Source organism: Rhinichthys klamathensis, unplaced genomic scaffold, assembly GCF_029890125.1.
Source record: "Rhinichthys klamathensis goyatoka isolate OS25496 unplaced genomic scaffold, OSU_Roscu_1.1 h1tg000167l_1, whole genome shotgun sequence".
Taxonomy (NCBI): Eukaryota; Metazoa; Chordata; class Actinopteri; order Cypriniformes; family Leuciscidae; genus Rhinichthys; species Rhinichthys klamathensis.
The window spans coordinates 584,638-612,160 of record NW_026606698.1 but is presented as its reverse complement, the minus strand read 5'-3'; the positions used below and the strand labels follow the sequence as shown (position 1 = coordinate 612,160).

Here is a 27,523-nt window from a genome sequence, read left to right as displayed (position 1 = left end):
TTACATAACATGGCATTCACAATGCATTAAAGTAATGTGATGTATTTTCTTCTTTAGACTAACATGCAATGAGGAATCAGTTTTAATAAGTAAATTGGGACTAATTTAATATCATCATTTCCTTAAAGTCAGCAGACATATTATTATCATAAATTCTAACCTCTCAAATAATTATTTATATACACTACTGTTCAAAAGTTTGGAGCCAGTAAGCTTTTTTTCATTCAGCAAGGATGCATTAAATTGATCAAAAGTGACAGTAAAGATTTTTAATTCAAATAAATGCTGTTCATTTGAAAATTTTATTAAATCAAATAATCCTGAAAAAAGTGCACAAAATGATATTGATAATAATCAATGTTTCTTGAGCAGCAATTCAGCATATTGAATGAAGGATCATGTGACACTGAAGACTGGAGTAATAATGCTGAAAATTCAGCTTTGATCACAGGAATAAATTACATTTTGAAATATATTATGCAGTTATTTTCAACAAAATTCCTATTTTTACTGTATTTTTGATAAAATTAATGAAGCCTTGGTGAGCAGAAGAGACTACTTTCGAAAACATTGAAAAAACTTACCGACCTTATATTCTTTCTCCATACACCGGTGCAACAAATCCAAAGTCTTTCTAGTACAATAACAGTCATATAAACAAAACAAAGATTAAAGGTAGGGTAGGCAATGTTTTTCATAAACACTTTTTGTTATACTGGTTGAAACTCTCTTCACATCCTGATAGCAATCAATGATAGAAGTCGTCTAAATATTAAAACATGTACATATATTTTCTGTGGAAGTCTCAGGACCAAAAAAATGTTAGTCCACTTTGCATTCGGTTCTAATGCAATGATACGATGTCCTATCTGCCTGTTAACCTATGTATTTGCATACTTCCACGCACCTCACACGTCATCAGCAATGAGCTTATGTTGAGTTCACACCATGTCGTAACTGTAAACGAGATGGCAGCCCGTGACGTTCTTCTCTGAGCTGATCACATCTTCGGACTCGGATTTGTGTGTTTCTATGGCAATACTATCAATGGCGAAATTAATCTGCAGCAGTCAGGTGGTGCAAGTCAGAGCTTTGCAGGTTGTTTTTGTTTATTATTATTATTGTAGTGTTATGTGCTTTGAGACATGAGGTAATTTAACGTGTAACACTTTGCAGATCCTGCTTTGGCTGTGCTCATTCATGTGTTTAGGAGGAGGCGTAGCTTTTGAGAGCGTACTGAAGGGAGGGTGGGATCTTATGCTTTCAAAGCTAGCTTGCTATTGCTAGCCTCTCTGAAATTGCCTACCCTACCTTTAAAATAAACACAGTCAACCTAGTTTAATTCTTTACCTCAGTGTCCTGCTTGTCCACCTGCTCCCAGCTGGCCTCAGAAAAGAGTTCAGTGCTGCAGCGGGACAGACAGTTGTGCTCCAGGTTGAAGTCGGAGTCTGTGATTGAGGTCTGACAAGAAAGATGGGGAAAAAACGTCTCTTAAGATAAACCTTCAAACATGGCTGAAAAACCCAAACCCAAACCATGTGAGGGGAATTAAACACTAGTGTGCACGGCTCACCACTTCATCTCCCATGTCTCCGTTGAGTCGCAGCATCCCAGCAGCCTGATGGCTCTCCAGACGGCTCCAGAGCTCCTGTACCTGCCTCTTCAGAGCGTCCACCTCCAGCTGGTGACCCGCTTCGATCTGCCGCAGCCTTTGCTGCACGGCGTCCGTGTGCAGGGTCAACCCGTCATCGTCGAGATGGTTTCGGGCTGAAGGGGGCTCTGGAGGGCTGAAGCTCGGCCGGCCCAGAAACCCTAAGTGCAGGCAGCGATGGTGGGAGCAGGCGCCCCGTGCGTGAAGGGTCAGCGAGCCACAGCTGGCGAGTGACACCTGTCGGCTTAGCGTGGCCCGTTCCCCGTTTGTGCGTGGCGTGGGGGGCTCAGGGTCGGGGGAGTCTCCGTTATACACAGAGTGGAGGAGGTCAGTGGAGGGCGGAAAGGCACTGAGAGACGGCCGTTTAGGGGTGTTGTTTAAAGTCCTGGGAGCGCCTTGCGGGTTGGCTGCTGTGCGGAGACCCTGTTTGAGGCACGACGATTCAGCGAGGGCTTTGAGAGGAGGCGGAATAATTAAGGGTGCCAGACTCTCCTGCACAACGCCCAAGTCCTCCGTTAGCGTCTCTGTGGAGCTCTCCAAAAGAGAAAGACGTTGCTCAAGGACTTCTCGTCCTGGTGGTGTCTCGACTCCATGGCCGTTACTCAGAGTCCTGAGGCCATTGGGAGGGAAATTAGTCGTGCTACAAGGCTTGTGTTCTTGTATCATGCATTTATCGAGGGCTACTTTCTCAGAGTCTTGGCTTCCCGAGGTATCCTGGCTAAGAGCAGAAGACGCTTCAGAATTACCATCTTCTGAACAATGTCCATTGACACTTCCATCTCCAAGGCTTTTAGCTTTGCTCTCCTGAGCATCATCAATAGCACTGTTACTCTCTTCTGAATGTGCAATATCATCACTCTTAATGATATCATCACTCTTAGTGTGGTCTGTCTTTGCGTCTCTGCGGCTATCTGATGCAGACTCGTCTTTTGTAGCTTCCTGGAGAATGTTCTCCATTTGGCCCATAGCCACACCCACTGTCAGCTCTGCCTCATCAACCCCCTCCATCATTGGCAATCTGACATCCTCAGGCCCCTCCCCATTCTCTGTTCCCCCACTGGGCAATGTTCCCATAATCCCCACCACGGTCTGTCCGTTGACCCTCTCGTCTGGATCTGGAGATGCAGCACCTTCAGCCCCTGTCCCAATGTTGAGCTCCAGAGATCTGCGATGGTCCTGCCATTTCTCATTCAAACTGGGGTCGCTGGAACGTCGATTGGAGGTCAGAGGGTTTCCAACTTCACAAGCGCTAGGCAAGTTTTCAAACGAGCGGGTTTTAGGACGCCTGTGGGCACAATACAAAACAAAAAACAAGCTCAAGTCAACGTGAAACACCATTTACATTTACATGTACTAAAATAAGTATATCCAACCTTACTATACTATATGTACTATATAGCAGAAAACTTCTTGATTGTTATATCGCCGAAAAATGTAAACTATTATAGCCCAGCAATATATTCAAAGTTGTATATATAGTATAGTATATTCATGTAAAGCAATATGTACTATATAGCAAATCTCGGCTGGATGACTGTTTAAATCGTTGCAAAAATGTAAACTGTATTATCGGATGGCTCTCTATATATTAAGTTTGGATATATATTATATCCGACTTTATCTGCATAGAGTACCGTACACTCACATAAGGTGATATATACTATATAGCAAATCTCAACTGCTTGATTGCTTGTATCATTGCAAAATGTATTTATATCACCCAGCTCTAATCTGCTAAATGCAACTATAAGGCTTAAAGATATTATAAACATTAACATTATGATTAGCTGTATAAATAAATTTGACTTGATGTGATTTAAATCCCATTTTATTTCTGTAATGCAAAGTATTTCAGAGTGTGAAGCATTTTGCTATCAGTAAACATAATTACCTGCCCAGGGGCTGGTCCTCAGGGTTGGCACCAGGTGCGGGGTATGGGGCACAGGAGTCATCTGAAGGGGTTGTGGGTGAAGAGCTGGGTAGGTAAACTGCTGTCCATAACAAGAGATTGCGTACGTGACACACAGGATGAAGCACCTAAAAGAAACAGAATAGATATCATAAAAATTTATGCTTGATGTTATGATCAAGCTCAGCATTAGTTCTGGCAGGTCACATCAGTCATGCTCGCATCTGCTGACTCTCAGCTGATCCACGTCTATCTATAGGATTACGACGCCTATCACAGCGTCCCTATATATAAGGTCTATTCAGTATTATCAGCAGTTTTATCGCGTTGCTCAAAAGCTAATTACCCTCATCCATCCCCAGCTCCTCTTTTTGTCCACAGTCAAGAATTCTGATATTCCTCTTCAAATCACACTGTCTCATTTATCTTGCTTTATGTTGTCACATTAAATTATTGTCATGCAGACATCATTAATGTTCTTAAATACATGTTTATTGGTACTGTTGCACTCCCTGCTCTTATGCTAGGCTGCATGGATGGGCAGGGAAATCTTGCCCAGAACGGAACCACACCGCCAATCCAAACTCTATGCTAATTGTTAATCATCTTTGACGATAGTGAATTTTAAAATGGATGAATCTCACATAGAAATATCCAGGTCATATTTCACACCAAAAAGTCAAAAGAAAAGAAAACATATTTTGCTAAAATAATAGTTTCTTTATTTGAATTTCGTTATGTACTATGACCTAAGTGAAATTCACTGATGTTTTTAGTTCAATTGATCCAATCCAAGCAGAAATAAAAGAGAAAAGGCACCCAAGACAGCATTTTTTATCAACTGTAAATCAACATACCACTGAAATGAAAAGTTTGAGGTATAAAAGCTAAAATTGTTGTTAAAGGCTATTTATATAAAAATTGGTTGTCATCATCACTTTGACCCATGAACAGTGTTGTTATTGTTAACTAAAAAAAAAACAATAAAAAAAAATTACATTAACTGAAATAAAATAATCAGTGACTGAAAAAAAAAATACTAATAATTTTTATTTAGTGTAATTTGAAGAAGTACTTAAATAATTAAAAGTGAAATACCAATTTTTTTTAAAAAGTAAATGGATATATATTTTTTTTAAATAATCTATAAAAAAATCTACTAAAAGTCAGGAAACTGTTTTTGTTGGGGCAGTGTGAACTATTCCTAAGAAACAGGAAATTAAAGGAAACGACAGCTCCGGGTCTCTTGAGTATTTGAGAGGAATGCAAGCATGCGTTCTGAAGCCAGTAAACGCCTCCCTTCATGTTTACTCACTACACAAAGGTCAAAATAAACTATTACAAAACAGAGGTATGAGTTATTAGGTAAAGGTAGCTGAGGGCTGTTAGGAAGAAAAAAAGAAGAAGAATGAATAGAATCAGTGGAGTACAGACATGACTAGCAACGGGCTGAAATATGGGCCATGCCAAATAATGGGCCAAATTTTTGTTTTCATATTATTGATTATATTTACTTTGCTTAACAGAAATCTGAATTTCAGAGCAAACATTTCCTTTATTAAATCAACTTTTCTAATTATATTATACACTACTGTTCAAAATACACTCACCTAAAGGATTATTAGGAACACCATACTAATACTGTGTTTGACCCCTTTCGCCTTCAGAACTGCCTTAATTCTACGTGGCATTGATTCAACAAGGTGCTGAAAGCATTCTTTAGAAATGTTGGCCTATATTGATAGGATAGCATCTTGCAGTTGATGGAGATTTGTGGGATGCACATCCAGGGCACGAAGCTCCCGTTCCACCACATCCCAAAGATGCTCTATTGGGTTGAGATCTGGTGACTGTGGGGGCCATTTTAGTACAGTGAACTCATTGTCATGTTCAAGAAACCAATTTGAAATGATTCAGGCTTTGTGACATGGTGCATTATCCTGCTGGAAGTAGCCATCAGAGGAAGGGTACATGGTGGCCATAAAGGGATGGACATGGTCAGAAACAATGCTCAGGTCGGCCGTGGCATTTAAACGATGCCCAATTGGCACTAAGGGGCCTAAAGTGTGCCAAGAAAACATCTCCCACACCATTACACCACCACCACCAGCCTGCACAGTGGTAACAAGGCATGATGGATCCATGTTCTCATTCTGTTTACGCCAAATTCTGACTCTACCATCTGAATGTCTCATCAGAAATCGAGACTCATCAGACCAGGCAACATTTTTCCAGTCTTCAACTGTCCAATTTTGGTGAGCTCTTGCAAATTGTAGCCTCTTTTTCCTATTTGTAGTGGAGATGAGTGTTACCCGGTGGGGTCTTCTGCTGTTGTAGCCCATCTGCCTCAAGGTTGTGCGTGTTGTGGCTTCACAAGTGCTTTGCTGCATACCTCGGCTGTAACGAGTGGTTATTTCAGTCAAAGTTGCTCTTCTATCAGCTTGAATCAGTCGGCCCATTCTCCTCTGACCTCTAGCATCAACAAGGCATTTTCGCCCACAGGACTGCCGCATACTGGATGTTTTTCCCTTTTCACACCATTCTTTGTAAACCCTAGAAATGGTTGTGCGTGAAAATCCCAGTAACTGAGCAGATTGTGAAATACTCAGACCGGCCCGTCTGGCACCAACAACCATGCCACGCTCAAAATTCCTTAAATCACCTTTCTTTCCCATTCTGACATTCAGTTTGGAGTTCAGGAGATTGTCTTGACCAGGACCACACCCCTAAATGCATTGAAGCAACTGCCATGTGATTGGTTGATTAGATAATTGCATTAATGAGAAATTAAACAGGTGTTCCTAAAAATCCTTTAGGTGAGTGTATATACAGACATTTATAATGTTACAAAAGTTTTCTATTTTGTTTACATAAAAATATGACATATTAAAATAGAAAAACAAAATGTGTAACTGTTTTCAACAATGTAAACAGTAAGCAATCAATTTTGAGCAGTTGCATATTAGAATGATTTCTGAAGTGAATGAAGAGTGGAGTAATGACGCAGAAAATTTAGCTTTGCATCACAGAAATAAATTACATTTTAAAATATATTCAAATAGAAAACAGTTACTTTACACTGTAATAACATTTTCACAATATTATTGTTTTTACTGTATTTTTGATCAAATAAATGCAGCTTTGGTGAGCAGAAGAGACTTCTTTAAAAAAAAAAATGTAAAAAAATCTTAGTGACACCAAACTTCTGAAAGCTAGTGTATGTGGGAAGCTGACATGTCCAGTGATGTGACATGCTATAACTCCATATGAAACAAATTTAAATTAAACAAATTATTTTATAACTCAATGCAAGATTTGAGCAACTGCATGGCATATTCCTTCTTTTTTTTCTTCTTTGGCTCCTAAATTGTGGAATTCCCTGCCCTCTGAGATTAGGAATGGAGAATCCCTTAGAGTTTTTAAATCGTCCCTTAAAACTTACTTTTTTAGGGTGGCTTTTATGTGATTCGTGTGATTGCTGTGTTTGTTATTATATCGGCCTTCTATTTTTATTTTCTTGTTTAGTTTTTACTGCCTAGCCTGTTGTGTATCTTTCTAATTTCATTATTTTTATGTAAAGTGCTTTGAGAATGCTACTTTTAAAGGCACTATATAAAATAAAGTTTATTATTATTATATTATTCGAACTTTAAAAATGTACTTGTCACACCGCAAGACTATTTAAAAACTAGTAAAGTCATCAAAATCTATTATATCTGCTCTTTAGATTTTGGCATCAGCCATTGAAAACCTCGTATCAGTCGACCACTACACAAGAGAGTCATGAGTAAAAGAGAGAAGAAGAGGTGACGTACGGTTTCTGAATGAGAGGAGTACAGCATGTTTCCGAAGGAGCGGTTGGCAGCTCTGAGGAGAGACCACACTGAGCAGGTTCTTTCCTGGATGTGTCTGTCTTCTCTCTCCTTCCCGCTGTTACACAGGAACGTCCCGAACAGACACGAGTATGTGTGCTGCACAAGCTTCACCTGAACACACAAAGCCGAAAGAATTCAGAGCTAGTTCAACAAATAGTTAAATCGAAGTACAAGAAACATTAAGGCTTGCAGCAACTTTGACCCACCAGAAAGGCTTCGTTGAACTCAAAGGAACATGGGAATTGTCTTTGGAGCTGGTGCACACAGTCTAACCACTGCAGGAAGACAGGACATCTCTCGTTTAAGTCTTCCGCGTTCTCTCCATGACCACAGCGGTCTGCGAACTTGTGCCCGAAGTCCAACCACTCGGTCTCAACCAGCACCTGAAAACCCTGAAAGTGGACAGGAGAGTTTCTGATTATATGATATCAACAGTTTTTTTTTACAATGAAGAGTCCAAATATGAGCACAAATCACATTTGGAATTCTGGGAACGGATTCACAAAACATTCTTAAGAATAAAATTCTTCTTAACTGCTATTTTCTTCTTATTTTCTAACTTCAGAGAAAAGATAAGAATATTTTGTATTCCCAAAAACTTTTCTTAAGTAGTATTCATATTCCTGAAAAGAATGTTCTTAAAAATCTTTGGAAATAACTTTAAGTTAGGATGACCCCCAACCTGTCTTTAATACGCAAAGGTAAGATGTTTAATGAATTTATTGGGTTGTTTCAAATAATAAGCATTACATTTACTTTTAGTCATTTAGCAGATGCTTTTATCCAAAGTGACTTACAAATGAGGAAAACCAATTGAAGCAATCAAATAACAACATAACTAGCTACATATTACTAGTAGCAAGAATGTGGACGAGTACTCTGAAGTGACAAGGTAAATCATGAAAAGAGTTTATGTGTTACATGATGTGTTCACTCAAGCTAGAACTAGCGATGCAGCACATGCATGACGCATTTACTCTAGGCTAGGCAAGGCATGGCGTGTTAAACACACCACACTGAGTGATACTCCGGTCAAGCCAGTCGCAACGAAAATAACCGTTTTTTATTCAACGAGTCTTCAGCAATACCCACCTTTCAATCAAATCGCACCAAAGCCTGTCATTATCTTCTTGAGAAAATATCTGAGAACTTCTTGAGAACTTCTTAAGAACTCAATTTCATGAGTTCACGAGAAATGTTGCAATTTCAAGAATTTCAACATTCTTACAAACTTCTTAGAATTTACAGTATATAACGAATTTTCTTTACTTCTTTCTTAAGAAGGTTCTCGTGAATCCATCCCCTGGTCTTTTTTTTTTTTTTAAACAACTTCAAAGCACAACATGTATTCAACATCAGAAAATTAGACATGAATGTTTAAAATACAGTTATGCCTCCTCCAGGGCTTAAGATGACTCATGCACCTCCTGAGATCCAGATCCACAACTAGATCCATGGACTTCAGTTTTCTATCAAGTTTTCCATTTACTCTTGCCATATAGACAGCTTGCTATTCTCAATTATTTGGGTAAAAAATCAAATGTGGCTTGATAAAGTGCAGCAGCACCACTCCCCCCCCAAAGAGTCAGTACAACATGAATTCTGATGACCTGAAATCACAAAAACCCAGGGATTTACTACAGCAGAAGAACGACTCTCCATTGTTTCATCCGTGAATCTGTTAATCACAGCCTTCAAGCTCAGGAAACATTACAAATATTTTTACATTTCCTCTAAGCCATTGTCAATGTAAACATGTCCTTGTGAGCATTTCAAACCACAGGATTTAAAATAAGCCCTTGTGGATTTTTCCAGCATGTGATATAGCTTACAAATTCCTCTCGTAATAATTCAGAGAGTTTTAATGTTGTTCTCGGTTTTTGTTCATTACAGCAGAGCTCACCTCAATGGTGCGGTAGTACGGGTCCAGCAGGAGTTTGGCCAGCGCCGCTATCTGAGGGGTGCGATCCCAGCCGTCTGAGCAGTGCACCATTACGGGCCTGTGGTCGCGGTCCACGGCGTTCACGACGAGCAGAGACGCCTTGAGCAGGAGGGACAGATGCTGCAGCCATTTTGTGCTCTCCAGAGCAGATAGCCAGCTAAAAACACAACAAAACTCACTGTTACACATCTAAATGTTTAGGGTGCTGAAATGTGTTCAAGTGAAAAAAAAGATCAGTACTGTTTACCTATATAAGGTTAAAGTATACAAGGTTTCTTGCACAAAAAAGTTTAATAATATTTAGAATTAAAAAAAGCAGTTTTCCTTTCTTTAACTTTAAGACTTGTAATTTGACACAACATGCAATGCAAACATCTGTGTATAACATAGGTGGCATATTTCCATATATTAAGTTGCTGAATACTTAATAAGTGATGACATATCAACGTTAAGGAATTCAGTTCAGATTTTTACTTGCCCTGCCAAAATTTTCACTGGCCCCACCACAAAAAAGTAATAAAATAAATAAATAGTTACTGTTTTCTATGTGTTTGAAGTTTGAACAATGCAACCTTAATAAATAGGATTATGACACCAATTTTCAGATTCTTGATTTCAATATTGACACCACAGCAAAACCTACTAGCCTAACTATATAAATTTCCAGTATTATTAAAAACAAGTAAACAGTCAGTAATACAATTAGAACAAATAATCAAATTATGAGCAATAGCACAAATAAACATTGCTTTTCAGGTTTTCCAGGTAGGTCTAACTGTAGGCTTCAGGTACATAAATTAAAGTAATCACATTTAAGATACTCTCCAAGATGGCCATTTTGACATAATTTTGTGTGAATTTGTCTATTCAAGTGCAAGAAGATGTGAAAGAGAATTCAATTCAGTATTTGCATGCTGTAGAGGTATTTTTTTAGAGATATTAATCATTTTATTTATCAAGGATGCATTAAATTGAACAAAAGAGTAAAGACATAATGTTACAAAATATTTATATTTCAAATAAAGGCTGTTCTTTTTTTAATTCAGTTCTATTTCTATTCATCAAAGAAGTATAAACAGCTTTATGCACGTCAGGAAAACAGTTTAAATCTTAATGGAAAATTGAGAGAATTACTAAAAAAAGTGGTTTGACAAGTGTGGGAAGCAGTCAATAATCATAAAAGTTTTTCAGCATGGTCAAACGCAGCCAAAGCAAACTGACATTAGTCGAGGAAACAGTGCAGGTAACCGGAGGAGATACTAAAATAATCATTCCCACGACGAGGAACATGAATGAAAAGGAAAACGTTTAAAAGGAAATCAGCTTTGCATGAACATTACTACCTCAATAACCTCATGCATAGACATTTACAATCAGAATAATCAAAGCAGGGAATTGGATTTTTTCCCCCTCTCAACAATTCAAGTCTGTTGCCTAGAAACGTAGCTCTTGGTCAGAGTTTATCATACTGACTAAAAAGAGAAAGAGAGAGAATGACAGAAACAGAAAAAGAGTCACTTGGAAGACTCGCTGTTGACTTTACAACAAATGGATACGTGGAAAAGGCGCGGATGGAAAAGGAAGCAAACACGAGCCAGCGCTGGAAATCACAGGCAGATCTGCTGCCAGGGAAATAACAATAGACGGGAAGAAAGGAGCTCATGAAGAAACTAAAGCACTTCTGCATTTGTACCAAAACAATTAGATTAAATAAAACATTTGATTCAAAGCAAAGAAGCATTTTGTTGACCAGTGTTATTTTAGTTTTAGTTATATACTACTATAGTATTAATTCATATTTTGAATTAGCTTTTATTTTTATATTTTCAGTTACAAATTTAGTGCACAGTGCTCATTCAGTAAATGCATAGCTAAACAGATGAAATTTACTAACTTTATTTCAGTTAGTTGTCAAGGCAACATTTCTAATTTTCATTTTAAGTGTAATGTGTACGTTTATCATCTTTTTCAGCTCTATTTCAGTATTTCATTAGTTTATTTTGTTTTGTTTATAATAACAACACTGATGTTGTTGTAACAACATAATTAGTTAGTCCTATATTAGATAATTCTAGGTAGATAACTGGCAGGAGTTACAGGTTTTTGATGTCACAATGGACACAAATAATGATAAACTTATATAATAAAACCTCGCACTCATAGTAGGTCTGTCTTGAAAAGTTTATATGTTGTGATGGCCTGTTGGCTGGTCTGTCTTCCTTGTGTCTGGTTTGTTCTGTGTTGCAGGGGGCGTGTCTATAGCTTACCAGGGAGATTGGGGACACCTGGGCCCAGGTGTTTCACGCCTTCATAAACCTACCACTCTACTTGTTCCAGTAGAGCCTCCTCTCCGTGCATTAATTGTTTTTGTTCATGCAACACGCCACAGCATACCTTCCATTCATCCAAACATGCACTTCATTCTTCTGACCTTACTGATCTCCACACCTCATAGTTGTATGTTATGTTACGTTAGTTTGTGTATTGGTGTTTCTATTTAGTTAATAAATCTCATTTTTGTAGTTTAAAACGGCGTCCTTCTATTTTTGTCATGGCTTTAGAGCCAGGTCATGACAAAGTGGGGAATCATACCCCTAGACCAAGGTCTAGGGGTATGATTCTCGCTTGGGGTGCGAGAGGTCCCGGGTTCAAATCCCGGACGAGCCCCCACTTTGTCATGACCTGGCTCTAAAGCCATGAAATAGGCTTATAGAAGGACGCAGTTTTAAACTACAAAAATGAGATTTATTAACTAAATAGAAACACCAATACACAAACTAACGTAACATAACATACAACTATGAGGTGTGGAGATCAGTAAGGTCAGAAGAATGAAGTGCATGTTTGGATGAATGGAAGGTATGCTGTGGCGTGTTGCATGAACAAAAACAATTAATGCACAGAGAGGAGGCTCTACTGGAACAAGTAGAGTGGTAGGTTTATGAAGGCGTGAAACACCTGGGCCCACGCCTCCTGCAACACAGAACAAACCAGACACAAGGAAGACAGACCAGCCAACAGGCCATCACAATGTAAAAAAAAAAAAAAATCACTATTTTGATTATCATTACGTTTGTCCACCAGACAAAGATTATGAGGGTCATTTTTAGTATGCCTTAGATTTTGAGATAGATTAATTAATTTGAACATGTTGACAGTACTGAAGTATTAAATAAATAAACATGTTATATCCATAAAAGGTCGAAATACATAAATAAACAAAGGGACACACTGCAACCACAGCAGATGTTCCCTGGAAGACTTACTTGGCTGGATCGGGCATTTGGGTGCAGAGGAAGCGCAGAGACTGGAAACTCTTGCGGATGGAATGGATGTTGGCCATACCCATGAACACCACCTCACAGTTTGGGTAGTACTCTACAGGGGAGAGCAACAGGCCATTAATGAGGGGGGTGTCTTGTTTTATTGTGATTGTTAAAAGAGCATCTATGAGACAGTACCTGGGCATTCACACCCTCCACCTTTGGCTCTGTTGGCTACGGCAGCAGCGTATGACCTGGCGTCCAGGATCAGAAGCTTTCGAGGTTGGATGGCCAGTGTCTCCACCTCTGAGCTGTTAGTCATGGATGAGTCTATAGAAAGAGACAAGCAGAGGAGTTTTGATGTAAAATAAACATATATGTATAATACATGCATAAGTCACACAATAAATAAATGTACGGACAAAGAAATTTAAGGATATTTTATCCTTAAATGGATAATTTTATGCATGCTATAATGCAGCATATTTTATGGTGCTATGATCACCCTTTATCAGCCAATCAGATTTGACAGCCAAAATCATCTGCTTTATAATTTGAATTAGGCCATGTTCCTTTCTAAGTGTCTATGGCTTAAATAAGAACAGTATTCAGTTCTGACCGAAGTCCACATCTGAGAGGTCAGCTCCGTTAGTGTACTCGCGGGACAAGGAGCCATTGGAGACGCCTTTACAGGTGCTGCTGTCCACGGCACAGGCTCTGGCGATGGACTGCACCAGGTGCTCATCATCTGCATTCCTCCAGCCCCACCAGCTGACCTCAGGCTGACCACAGCGAGCGATCACTGCCCCTGTGCTCTGGTGCCTGGGAACGAGAGGTGAAAGACTTGGATAATTAACCAGAAGGTTCTAGGCAGTGCTGTGGTTAACCAAAACTAAAAATATAAAAATTGTCACTAGGTTTGGGAGCAGTTTTCATTCTCCTTGCTTGTGGACAGATGTGGCTTACTGACCTATAAACCACGGCCGGAAACCTCTTCCAGGAGCGGAAAGCCGCCACATTCTCCAGCTCCTTATCAGTAATCCAGGCTGGCACCAGCAGCATTTGAGGGTAGCTGGAACACAACCTGGTAGTGCCAGGGGGCAAGTAGAGGGCACTGTGATCAGATCAGGGCATCAGACTGACTAATGCCTGTCTAAAGTCATCTAAGCTTGTGCAAGGCCCTGAACAGACCCACTGAGCGCAGCAGGACGGGGTTGAGTGCCCAGGACTGCTCAGAGTGTTATGAGTTTGAGAGAGAAACACTCACTTGTACTTGTTGTTGATCTCAGATACTCTCCAGGCGTTCTGAGTGTCGAAGCCCATCCGCTCCACCTCATTATGGAAGCGTGACATCACATGATCACCTGAAAGATAGACGCAAGTGAGAAGTTGAGATGAATTCTGAAGGTAAGATGAAGAGGATTTCAAAGGAAGAACTAGTTACAGGACTGGACAAATTTAGTGAGGTTCTTTGTATATCTTTTAAAGATATTCAAGTGTATCTTGTTTGTGGACTCACTAGGTGTAGAAATACAGAGATAAAACTATTTGTGTGACATCTAAGAACACAGGTTAAATAGTACCTGGCCTACACAGATCTCCATGCTGCTCCTTCTCTCCTGTGTACAGATCCACGCACCACGCGTGGAAGGCGAAAGAAAACAGCTCCTCTATCCGGGACGGTGGACGGACCACCGCGCTCAGCCTCTTCAGCCACTCCTGACACTGCTCAAATGTTGAAAACTGACACCTGTCAAAACACACATTAGATCTACTGCATCAGAGGGACACAGGGAAACAAAATCAAAGAGAAGACTGGGCTGACCTGGATTACTGCACAAACTGGTTGTAAAAATTGTATTGTCAACAGTCACAATAATAGTCAAAGACATTCTGTTTAAAAATAACACTAATGATACGTTTTCATAGAAAATGAGATGAGATAAATAAATCATGATTCTCCCACAATTCTAAATATACAACTAAACAAAATAACATGTAATTTACTACAGGTTTTTGAACACATCTCTTGAAGGAATGATTCAATGACATTAATTTTTTAACAGCCACTTGTCGCCACCTACTTTTTACTTTTAAGTTACTTCCAAAATGTGATTAGTAGATTTTGATCGCTACCAGACATCAGTTTTGTATCTGAAATATAAACTTTTATCCCGGTACTTCTGTGATCATATGAATTATTATGTTTGTAAAGCTGTTTAATACCTATAATACATGACAACCGCTCTCTCTGGGTAAGAGGCAGCGCCAACGCAGATCTGAATGTTTGCGGTGATCGTACTTGTCAAAGGTTTAATAGACTTAAATCATTGTCATTTAGGAATAAAAGGATCGTGTGGGTGTTTGAATCAAGATTGGGTCATGACATGGACTTTTCTTATTATTCTAATATGTTCCTAGAGGTTCACATGTATAATGTTAATACAATTTTTGCACAAAAAAAACCCCCAAATATGTATGCGAAAAAACAATTACTTTAAACTTTTACCCATTTTTAGGGTCGGCTCCTTTTAAGGCTTGTCAGTAAACGGCCACTGTTATGATTGGCTAATTTCATTGGATAGGAAACAGTATCAACGTCCACTCGCAATTGCACGCGAGTAAGTGTTTTGAAAACATTATCCATATAAAACCGTCATTTACATATAAAGCATTATGAAATAATTTACTTATGGTTTGTGATGCAGCTGCTATCAGATCCAATACCGATGATGGCTGCTTCATCTTTTAACTAAACTCAATTACACTGTGTCTCACTGACAACATAAAATGCTCCGAACAAACATATAATCCTTCGACGCGATCCGGTACGGCATTAATATAAACCATCCACTTGTTTCCGATGCTGGGATCCTTTTAAAGTCTGTACAGGGATGCAAACACACCGTTTAAACTGTACTTGTCAAATTGAACGTTCTTTCACTATTACATTTGCCCTGTTGTTGACAGACTAGTGTGAAGGATGTCAGAAACTAAACGCGCACCTGAATACTGAATACTGTATCCAGTGTAGACAACATCAGTGATTATAATGGGTTCTATATGCTTTTAACGTGACGCTCACAACCAGTGTAGCAAGTGTCAGCTGTTAAGTGACTGAACGCCAGTGGGCGGGGCCTGTGATGCGATGATGTATAACCATCCGTCGATGTCTTGCTCTGGAGGCAGGCTTATGCAAATGTATTCAGTGTTTCCCCTAGGATTTTTTAGGGTGGTAGACCCCCCAAAACTACTAGTGTCGCGGAGCGGACGTGTTACGGATACATGGTGTAACATTTTTAGTAATCAAAAAGCATGTCTAATTGATTGAAATCATGAAATCTATACAATTATAAAACTTACAACATTTCAAAAAAATAAATAAATCTATGAAATGTTTTTATTCCTCCACAAATTCTGTGTTTTTTCTGGTAATCAAATGAAGACATAAAACATTAATTTAATTTATTTTAATCATATGAAATTAAACCGTTAAAATTAAAACATGGAAGAAAAATTGTGATTATTTCTTAAAAAAATAAAGTTTTGATGATCATTTATTTGTATTAGTGTTAGTATTATTATTACATTGAGACGCATCTAAATTCTACTGTACAACAGTAATATATTTCCGTCAAGTTAATCCGAACTTTTATTTTGACGGGTTGCCGTGAAGACCTTTGAGTTTCTGTGTGTTTATGAAATGACGCTACTTTTTCTCAAATTAAGCGATTAAATGCTCACGAAGTGACTTTCAGAGCGGATCTAGAGTCTGGAGATGAAGTTCATGTCCTCAAAGGCAAATAACAGCGCGAGCGTCACACGTGCTTCTGTGTGTATGTGCGTGTGGTAAATGAAACTACGCGTCGTGTGCACCATTCATTCACACAGAACATGCAGGATTCGTATATAAATAGTCTTTTTGCGGTTTAATATTCACACACACTAGTCTATATTGTGATTTGATTCCAAGTGTACTGAACTGCTTTTTATTTTTCATCAAAAACTTTACAAATTTCATGAAATTCCACGTTATACAGTAAATTCCGTAAATTTTTAATGACTGGATTCCGTCCACGTTTTCTGCATAGCCGCTAAAGTTACTACATGGAGCTCGCGCGTCCGTTTTTAATTTTTTTTTTTTTATTATTATATTTTTGTCATTCTTTGGGGGGTTGGGTCGTTTTGGGGAGGCCAATACAACGGTAGGGGAAACACTGGTATTTGCCAGTGTGACATCACAGGTCACACAGTATCTAAACAAGCTTTTTTTTAGTGGTTGATTAAATTAGTTTATAATGAGGAAGATGTATAAGTTATAAAACTTGCAGCATGTTTTAATTGTACAAAGATCTCTTCTATGTTAAGGCAAATTAGATTTCTCATGTCATGACCCCTTTAATGATTATTCGTGCAGCTCTAGATAGATAGATAGATAGACAGATAGACTCACCTGACGACCTTGCAGTCTTTGCAGGTAATGTGCAGTTGAAACATTTCCCGACATTCTACACTTTCTATCAGCTGCAGGGGAACCTGAGAGAGAGAGAGAGAGAGAGAGAGAGAGAGACAGAATAGACATTCAGACATTATTTTTCCATTACTGGCACTGTGAGTCTCAGCACACCACACGGAGCGACTAAACCGGAAGTCACCATTAACCCACCCAATGCTAATGATTAAATCAACCTGCTGAATCAATCACACTGAAAGTTTAGACGGGCTTAGAGTTTACAAACACGTTAGTGATTAGCGTCTGCAGCTTATTTCAGACAATCTCATTCTTTGTTCTGCAGCTCAAGTGTTGAACGGCCTGCATGCCAATCAAGTATGTGTGTTTACGTGTGTGGACAGCATTGCAACTGTGCGTTTGAAAACGCAGTTCCCCTTTAAGCTCTGGAACTTGCGCGTGATCACACATTGATCGCATGCAAGTCACATCTGACCACAACTCTCAAAACTGCAGCTCGCAACATCATGCATACAAACAGACCGTTCTGTGGTTACTTACTGACACCTCACACGAACAATTCTGTTCACAGAGAAAGAAAAAGAAAGGGAAGACAGAATCACGAAGTGGACGTGTACACTGCGAGTTTTGGCTCATCTGTGATACACACATTCCTGGGCGGCGGTTAAATTCCACTGTACTAATCTGACCACACTCAAACATTCCTAGGGCGCTTGTTAAAGGGTCAGAGAGCACTAAAACTCATTTGTGAGATATGACCTGATCCATATTATGGATGGCAAACTAGTAATTTAGGAACTACAAAGATTATTTATTTTTTTCGCCAAAAAGGTCTCTCTAAATTGAACCCCTTTAAAGTACCAGCACTACAGGCATTAAAAGTGTGTTGGTAACAAAGTCAGGCATGTGATCGGCTATGGCCAAAAAACGGATTCATGATATATAGACCAATTTTCAGTTGGTAAACATGGTGCTGTTTTTTTGTGGGCGGAGCTTAGGTGGAGGCAGAACGATCCCTCTGGCCGCTTCCCTAACGCTAGTTTGCAAGTTTTTTTAGCTTGTTTTTTAACAATGACTGGAGAAAATCCGATTTTCTCTTAATGTGGAAGGTCACTCATTGTCCAGGACCGCGATTGGCTGACCTGTACTGTACACGCTCACTCAATGGATGGACGATCTGACAGGATTAACGTTAACGCTACCTCCGGTAACCGAGAAACAGAGCGTAAAGAGAAACTGATGGCATATAAATCTTTAGATGCCTATAACTATGTGCTTAATGGTCATGTACAAGACTTGTGTGGTACGATCCGCAGTTCTGCCGAGCCAGCGCCAAGAAGACGACAAAAGAAGTGTAAGAGTGTAAAGAGTGACATTACGGTGCAATTTTAAATTAATGATGTGAATATTTTCTAGAAATAAAAATTTCAGATACAGCATATTCATTTTTCATCGATTCTTGCACCCAACAACACAACAAGATGACATTTAATAATAATAATAATTTAAGCTCCTTATTATGTAGCCGAATCTGTGCTGGTTTGTATTGGCCGCCTCCAGTTTTCCCTTTGTTTTGCCTCCAGCTAGTGCCGTGACGTAACTGTGACGTCGGCTCGAAATTGGTCTATTGGCTGCGTCCGAAAGCTGAAAAATGCTGCCTCTGCAGGAAGGATACCTTCATCTGATCAGTTTTTGAAGGCAGCAGAGATGTATCCTTTGCTGCCTTTGATACCCCATAATCTTGTTCCATTCCATAACAGTTGAGCTAAAAAATAAATATATCGTATTAAAGTTGCGGTTGGTGGTCGGTTTGTGTGCAAATGTACATTTTTGACCAACTTTTTACACTTTTGATGTAATTTCAAGTGACAAATTACTGCGAACTCGTTAAATATTTGATTGGTTATCACCAAAGCTCACTCTATTTTGTTGTAGATCATTAAACCATTATGATGCCTCAGAAGTCAGTCCGAAATCACTTTCGTGAGGTACCTTCGTGTGCAAAGTGCAAACCTTCTTGAATATATACATATATATGAATATATTTATCAGAATTTGGTAGTTTGTTTTTAGTAATTTATTTATTAGATTTTTCTAATAGTCACATAAAACTGTTTTCTTCCCCCCTCAGATTAACGCAATTCATGTTGGTCGTCATACTCAGCTTGGAAAATATGGAAATATGCATAAATATGGAAAAATTATATATAAATACAGAAAATTATCCAATTACTATCAGACTTCTAAACCTTTGCTCTAAGCAACGTTCCTGTTATTACACACAATCCATAAGGCATGCAAAGTTCAACTTTAAAAAACATGTCTCAAGACTCCTGCATTCTCTCAATCTCCTTCCTCTTTCAAGTCCCAACACTGTACAACAGCTTAGTTGCCTCACTGGCTGGTCTGTAGTCACACACTGACAGTGTCAAACACACACATCACTTCACTTTTTCTTCTTCTCACGCACAACACACTCCCTCTTTCACAGGCACACAGAGAGCGTCACACTCATTTACTCTGGTGAATAAGTGACTGTCACAGATATCAACTGATGAATCAGCACTGAGCTGATCACCCACAAGCCACAAACAAACCCAGCAGCCTGGTTGCATTTAAACGAACAGAAGAGCACACGTTGAAGGAATATTTCGGTTTAAACAATTACTTATCACAGTTAATTATCACAGGCAATACTTTTGATAATTATTTTGTCTCTCAGTTTGAAGTGCACTTACAATGAAATCTCAGCAGGAAAGAGTCCAGAACAGAAAATATTTAAGGGATAACGTGCAGCCAGACCATCATTATTGCAAAATGAACCCCAACAGAGATTCGAGTGGAGTGGAGTGTATGGAAAAAAATATTGAAATTATATTAGTGGCACATAAATTACACACTTAATCTTCAATATAAGCACTTAAAACTAAACAAAAGTGGCTGTATATTTCTGCTTTTAAACCATCCAGTACACAGTCCCCATAGGCTGCCATTGTAAGTGCATTACTGTAAATGTAATTTACATGCATTTTTACAATCTTTTGACATGCCAGTTAATATTTTGCATTTAACCCAGAATATTCCTCATCTCTCATCTTGTGGACCATCCCAGTAGTCGTTCAGGATCAGGCAGCTCTGTGTGTTACACTGGAATGAGGAGGTTTGTGAATCATGACTGCTGGTCTATGAGGGGTATAGCAGAGCAGATTATTAGTACTATGTAACCAAAACCTTAATATAGTGCCATGTTGAAAGCATGGGGGTGGACAATCCCAATCAAAAAGCCACCGCAACCATGGCAACAGACCCGGGAAGAAAGTGTGAAAGAGAACAGCTAATAAAGACAGACCTGTTCAATACACATACAGGGTGATGGCAGCCACTAGCCAATGTTAAAAGTGCCTGATGTAACTGTGGCTCTCTGTCCCTAAATACCCTTCACAACATCTGTAGGCTCTAAATATAGCAGCATGCCATGCACCACATAAAAGTATCTTTCAATGACCACTGGGCTGGCTAGATTATACGCCATACATCCACTACAGCACAACAGACCACAATAGAAGAAACTCTGAGCTGAGGGTGAAAAAATAAAAGTCACGCTGCAAAAAAAAGGCACCCAATATATTTCCGCATATTAATGTGGCCCAGATTGAATTGAGCAGATTTGGTGTGATTTTCCCCATTCACACTGTGAAATATAAACATTGTGTGTCATGAGGAGGAAAAATATATATTTGGGCCACAAGTCAGATGTACTTTTGAAAACCAGCTGAATTAAAAGAAGACCAAATGAGAAAATGCCTGAAATGCAAACATTGCTCAGTTTAGTTTGATGCAGAATATGTGTTGATTCCACTTCAACTGCTTAGAAATGTAAACTGTTCATTGCTGTTTGTTTCATTATCTCTGCCAAGTAGGTTTTAGTATATTCTGTGAAGGACAAAGAGCTCATACATTTGTGTTTAGCAAACTTTGGCAACAACAGCTCAGTAAAAGTTTTTTTTTTTTTTTTTTTTTTTTAATACTTCCCAGACTCATATCCTTAGCTACAGACTATTAAAACCTCTATTTGCAGTTCAAGTAGATCTGGTAATATAAAAGCGCATTTGTAAAGTGTAAAAAAAAAAAAAAAAAAAAAAAAAAAAAAATCACACACACTCACATTAACAACCGACTCTTTAAACTTGATGTGCAGGCGGTAGCTGGACATGGCGATGACGGCATCTTCCGCCCTGCCCACGTACTCCGTAAACTCTCCATGCAGCTCTGGGAAGGGCACCTACAACAAATGATAAAATCAGAAACGTATATCCAACATGTTCAAATAAGACCATGTCCAATTATTTAGGCATTTACAAAATAAACACTATCAGCAGACTTCCTGTCAGGGGTGCTGAAAACAAAGACTGTTTTGAAACCTAGTGAGCTCACTCGCTTTCTACTGTCTACATATCATCAAAACAGAAATTGTACCTCATAATTTAATGATTTGAAATGCTGTTAATAGTCAGTCATGTGTGACATGTACATTATCTTGTATAAAAATCTTCACAGTGCTTGATGCAATGCATTTTAAGAGATGCAAGTAATGCAGTCTTCGGTTTTGAACAAAACAAGATAATTTTGCTGCCTACTGTTTGGGACAGGCTACACATTGCGAGGACATTTATGATGCCTAAAAATGTTGCCTAGGTAGACAGCTCAGTGGTTTTTGAAACCGGGCTTAAAGTCCCCGTGAACCGGAAGTTGCAAACGACTTTTCTCCAGTGTTGTGACGTATTTCCGAGAGAAACGGAATACTAAATGAGGCAAAATGGTGGGCGTGGCTTTTTTCCCAACTAGCACCTGATTGGATCTAGAAAAGTAGGTGTTTTCATTCAGCCTGTCTACTGTCAGTTGGAAGGGCGTGGTTACGGATGTTAAGAAGACGCCCAAACCGTGAAACCTACGTCATCAGGCAAGGTCCTCCAACGCAGAGGGGAGGGGAAATTTCAGATTTTGATTAAACATTACGAAGCCAAAAAATTTTTTTGTGTGGATTGACTTGCATGGATGAATTGTTAACCACAAAACGATCAATTTAGGCAAACAAAGTAAGTATGGTCAATTTTGAATTCATGGGGACTTTAAAGGTGAAGAATGTGCAGTAGTTTCTGCGATACGTTGCGCCTTCCCAAACTCAATCACAGCTCTTATGGGTACCTGTGAAGGCATGTCTCAACAGGTAAAAGTAGGCTATTTTCAATAAAAGGTCCAACTAATATTAGGTATACTTTTAGCTGTGTTGCTATGTGTCATAAGTAAGCAATTGAGTAGGCTAATAACACTCTGTCCAGAGTAACCGCGAGTGTCTCGCTTATAATAAACCCACCCAATGTATCTGCACCGGGGGCATTTTTTAAGCACATGCAAAAAATATTTGAGGCTGTTTACACTGGACACATCGAAGTAAACCTTATAAATTGGAACATTTGTCTTTCTGGATGAGTGCATGATAATGATGTAGTGAAGCATCCATTGTAGTGCATTGATTCGCAATGCCACGTTTGCTTTAGCGTGTTCATGACCCGATTAATCTTTGAAGATCTAAATGCAGCAAAATTTGGCTTGCACTACTGTAACCAACACAGAATGTCTTTTCCCAAGTAATGCATCAGCCATGGTCCCACAGTGGATAAACACCCTCTGGCTCCGCCTGCTACAGTAGAAACCCCCCAAACTCTCGCTATAGGTTGAGCTGGAAAGAGATTGACGGACCTGAGCGGACCGCTCTCAATGGTCTGATGGTGCCTGGGGGGCTCAATGTTTACACTTTTGGGGGAGATAAATCCATGAATGGTATAATAATAGTAGTCAATGAACAATAAACTGGGTTAGAGAATGTTTTATTGTTTTTGAATTTCCGCTCTTGGTCAGAATCAAATAATAGTTCTATTAATGGTCCAACTACACCCTAATAAACATCCTTCATCTTGGCAGTGGTCTTGATCCCCGCTTACCTGAAGATCATCTTCCTCCAGGATGGGGGGCTTGCGAGGGAAGATCTGATTGGCCTGGATGCACTCCAGACTCTGCTGCCCCTCCTCCTCCTGTCAAGCAGAATATGGATAAGAAATGAACTGCATTACCATCAAGAATAATGTAGTTAAAAAATAAAAAAATTAATTAATTAATTATGTACATATAATTTATATTATATATATTTCAGATATATTTGGCAGGGAAATGTGCCACATGTCATTAAAAATATATGCAATATAATGCACAGAATCACAATGGTTCTAAAAAAGGAGATATTTTCTTTATGCAAAATACAATTTATATAATTTATTTAAAAATATATATAATGTATAATAAATTATAAACCCATATAAATTATAAATCTACATTTATTATTTTTTTCTGATGCGAGACGGACAGATTTTCATTATTCACTCCACTTCACATAATTTATGTTCTGCTGCAACAATACAAGAGTGTGAGAGCATCTTTATCAAAGGCTAAAAATTTGACGTCATCACACGTTATAAATGTACAAACTCCTTTTCCAGCTTTATCACTCCCGGGGGCCAAAAGCCAAAATGCTATACGGATAAAACATTGTTCATGACTAAACCTCTGATTAAATGAGTGATTATCTACAGTAAGCTAAACTGGGGACAGAGTGATCGCAGCATTACCTAAACCAATACCCTTTTTGGCTGGGCTTCAGCAGCAAAACATTTGAAATGGCAAACAGGGAGCTTGCCAGGACTTCCTGCTCTGAGGTCACTTCAGCTATTTCTGATACAACAGGCACTCCTGTAACCGATACAGTAGCCGGCTTTACTTTAGACTCTCAAGAAGTGGAGTTATAGTAAATCATGGCTACTACAATCACTCACACAGACGCCAGTGAGAGACACTTAAACATGCAATGCCAGTGAAAGGTTCGGACACATCTACTTACTTAGAATAATAGTAGTCCTCAAAACGAACAGACACAAATGAAAGTATGGGAATTATGTAGAAACCAAAAACATGAAACAAATAAAAACGGCAACCTTAATGCATGACAGTGTATACATTTAATTTCAGTGCAAAAACATATTATTAGAGTTGTGTGGTGCGTTCAGCACAAGCTTCATGATTCATGACAGGGCAAAAGTCATTACATTCACTTCTGTATGCAGGAATGAGAGGGTACGGCCCGCGGTAGCCTTGAGAGTTCAGATTGGCAGAGAATGTTTGGACTCAGTTTCCACAAATAGGAGAGACTCTGTGAGAGAGGGCAGCCGTGTCGCCATGTTGTCTAGCTCAAACACGGGAGTCCTCAAGACAGAGTGATCTGGTTGTGCCATAAAATGCTGCCCAGTCAAAGACAGGAGTGTACTGGATGCACAGAGGAGGTGTGGTTTTGTATAAACCATGTACCCTCTTTCTATCTGTTTAATGTTCTCTAATCTATCGATCTATCTATCTATCTATCTATCTATCTATCTATCTATCTATCTATCTATCTATCTATCTATCTATCTATCTATCTATCTATCTATCTGTGTGTATTTAATGGATCAGCAGCATAGGCATCTGTGTGTAATGCTGACAATGGCCCTCAGCACGGCTCAGTAAACACACTAGAGGGGCCGGGCCCGGGGCGGCTCATTATGGGCACAGGGAAAGAACCAGACAGAGAATTACAGGGCACAAACGGGCAGAATAGCAGTCATGTGCATAACTCATTAAGAATGTGTAAACAAACACATCAATCTGAATTCGCACATAAAACAAAGGCATTTGTTAAACTGTCCTGACACTTCAGCAAACAAGAAAACGAGGTACACTTTTCTAAACACAGACATATACAGCAGGGTTTCCCGCAGCACTTTGAAACTAAGGCGGCCGCCTAAGCAAAACACGCCTTAACTACGTCGTCAAAAGAAAAAAATCCAGGCACGCCTATGCCTCGGCGAACATAGCTGAACAGGGCGGGTTTTTATTTCTCATCTCCATAAATATATCTAGTAGCCTAGTAAAGCTAATGCAAGGGCTAGAAATCAATGAATCCTTTGCCGATACGTCCTCGTCGTCATCATAGAGAGCGCAGTTCATGGTTGCATAGCAACGACAGACGCCACGGGAGCGCAGGCGCTTGTGGAAAGAAGAAGAAAGCGGCGCGGCCGTGCTTTTCCAATACCCCCCAATCCCCCCGCCCCCCGTGTGACGCCAAACCCCACCTTAACTAACAAGATTTCTGCGGGAAACCCTGTACAGATTCAAACATCACAGTAAATGATGTCTCTGTTGGTTTCTCTCAAAATGAAAGGTTCATAATAAAGCTTATATTCCAGTTACATTGATTTTACCTTGTTGTTAGTTATGACATGCAGCAGAGTGGATAAAATCCCTTAAAAATAAATCACTGTAAAATCACTAATTCAGAACTCTTCTGACTTGTGCATCAATAAAATGGCTGCAAGAGCAATACGATATAAAACACAAATGTTCATTCATTCATTCATTATAAAAACTTTAGGCTGTTTACAGTTGCCAAGCAACTAATAGAAAGTGTATTAATATAAAAATCAATTGCTGGTCACAGATTATGCGTCTATCGTCTATCTAAATGAATCTAACAGCTGTGAACGTATTTTATCCCATCAGAATTTAAAGCCGGAACTGTTTTATAATGAGCAGAACACACTGATGATGACACTAGCACACATCTATCCATTCATCCTGTATGTCTGTCTGTCTCTGTCAAAAGAGGGCATTGATCTGCGCTGAGACAGCAGTCAGGACGGGACTTTGACACTGTCTGAGTGGCGTTCATTTCAGCTGATTAAAAGCCTAAGAAATCAATGAGCAGTTTCCGATTCAGCATTTGAACCAGTGCCTGGGAGTCACGCGCAGGGAAAAGAGAGAGATGTTGGTGGTGTTTGTTTACCATAGCCCCGGTGAAGGAGTGCGGGTGCAACACTGTCGTGTCTTCAACCACTCGTCAGCTCTTTCTCGCAGACTTCAGTCTGAGTGAAGAAAAAAATTAACAATTATCGTAATGATTGGAATTTACTTTTAATTTGTCTACTACTTTCCTAAATAACAATGTGACGTAATTAGTTTTAATTAGTAATTACTTATTATGGTTTCTCTGATTGGGAAATACAGTGAAAATGCAATAAACTATATTAACCACCAAGCCCTAATTCAAAGACATACACTTGGATCTTACCAAACTCTTAAAAACAATGAGGCGAGGTTTGTTTTGGACGATCCCACGCTGGTACCGTCACTCAGTGTTATGACATTGAAACCTGTGGAAAGAGGAGAAAAAAAGACTTTAATCCATCACTCTCTATTCCACACAAACATTGCATAACATCTCTGACAATACAGCTTTTCACACTTTTTACACCAGGTACTCTGTGGGCAAAGGTGGGCAGTGAAGCATGCCGTTCATCTACAGGCTTTTCAAAGATATGGTATATCACTTATTTACATGCAAAAACAGTTCATTTCTTATAGGAGAACACCAGCATATGGATGAGCTCAAAACTACACAGACATAAAAAAGCATTTCAATAAACTGTAGTATCAAAGTTTGCTTGGAAGAAAGCAAGCAAAACACTGCGACAAGCACAAACACCCCAGTAGCCTAGTTCATCTACTGTACCTAAAATACACATGAAAAACACCATTATGTCATATATTTCTCTTCTCTGGAGGTGCATCAACTGACAACACCAACCGGTTTTTACTATCCTTCCCATGAAAGCTATCTGTGAAGCTCTGCTAAAAGATGCATAAAGAATGAGCTGATACTGTTCCACAGAAGACAACAAAACCTAAATTGTCATAGACTAAACAGAGCAGCAGTAAAGCGTGTCATGAACGGGATGATTTCAGTGACCGGTTTGTCTCCTGAGAGTCATGTGAAGTGAGTTTAGTTGGTTCATGGCCAGAGGGCAACAGCATCCATACGCAAAAACATTCAAACGCACGCTTCCAGTGGAGGCCACACTGAAGCCGCCTGGAAACTACTGATAAAACATATCTCTAACAGGCAAACGCGCATGTTTACTACAGCTGAGGGGTCTGTCTTCAATCTGATTGGCCCTAATCTGAACAAATGACTGACTTGCAATGTGGGATCATGAGTAGTACATCATGCAAACTGTTCAACATGAAAAAGTCTGTTAGTTTTGTGCAGTGCCAAACCATTTTCATACTGGTCTGTATCCAAAAGCATCGTTTCAGGCAGTGTTGGGTATTCAGAAACAATGGCTTTCTGGAGAATTCTCCACTCTCTTTTAGGTCAACTGACTGCAGGTGGACAGAAGAATCATTCAGTATTTTTCTTCCCATCTCAGGTGTCACTCTTACTGTCCCAAAGGTCAATCTGCATTGTGTGTTCTCATTCCTGAACCACC

At 39.3% G+C, this 27,523-nt stretch overlaps 1 protein-coding gene across 17 annotated transcripts in view; it reads right to left on the bottom strand.

Moving 5' to 3' along the window:
* mtmr3 (myotubularin related protein 3) overlaps nucleotides 1–27,523 on the bottom strand; it is a 36,266-nt gene that overhangs the window by 3,753 nt on the left and 4,990 nt on the right. For 6 of the 17 annotated variants that reach the window (XM_056259373.1, XM_056259377.1, XM_056259376.1 and 3 more), the window contains exons 2-19: nucleotides 26,326–26,407; nucleotides 26,041–26,119; nucleotides 23,114–23,203; nucleotides 21,277–21,393; nucleotides 17,652–17,672; nucleotides 17,094–17,176; nucleotides 14,224–14,390; nucleotides 13,908–14,004; nucleotides 13,611–13,724; nucleotides 13,260–13,462; nucleotides 12,839–12,970; nucleotides 12,644–12,755; nucleotides 9,339–9,534; nucleotides 7,642–7,827; nucleotides 7,376–7,546; nucleotides 3,543–3,688; nucleotides 1,574–2,936; nucleotides 1,351–1,461 (exon numbers count right to left, since the gene is read on the bottom strand). In XM_056259373.1, the coding sequence (XP_056115348.1) occupies nucleotides 1,351–1,461; nucleotides 1,574–2,936; nucleotides 3,543–3,688; nucleotides 7,376–7,546; nucleotides 7,642–7,827; nucleotides 9,339–9,534; nucleotides 12,644–12,755; nucleotides 12,839–12,970; nucleotides 13,260–13,462; nucleotides 13,611–13,724; nucleotides 13,908–14,004; nucleotides 14,224–14,390; nucleotides 17,094–17,176; nucleotides 17,652–17,672; nucleotides 21,277–21,393; nucleotides 23,114–23,203; nucleotides 26,041–26,043 (3,312 nt within the window). In that variant the 5' untranslated portion in view covers nucleotides 26,044–26,119; nucleotides 26,326–26,407. Of the gene's footprint in view, nucleotides 1–584; nucleotides 635–1,350; nucleotides 1,462–1,573; nucleotides 2,937–3,542; nucleotides 3,689–7,375; nucleotides 7,547–7,641; nucleotides 7,828–9,338; nucleotides 9,535–12,643; nucleotides 12,756–12,838; nucleotides 12,971–13,259; nucleotides 13,463–13,610; nucleotides 13,725–13,907; nucleotides 14,005–14,223; nucleotides 14,391–17,093; nucleotides 17,177–17,651; nucleotides 17,673–21,276; nucleotides 21,394–23,113; nucleotides 23,204–26,040; nucleotides 26,120–26,325; nucleotides 26,408–27,523 lie in introns of all 17 variants that reach the window. The other 11 variants (XR_008807816.1, XR_008807815.1, XM_056259381.1 and 8 more) reach the window with 6 other exon arrangements.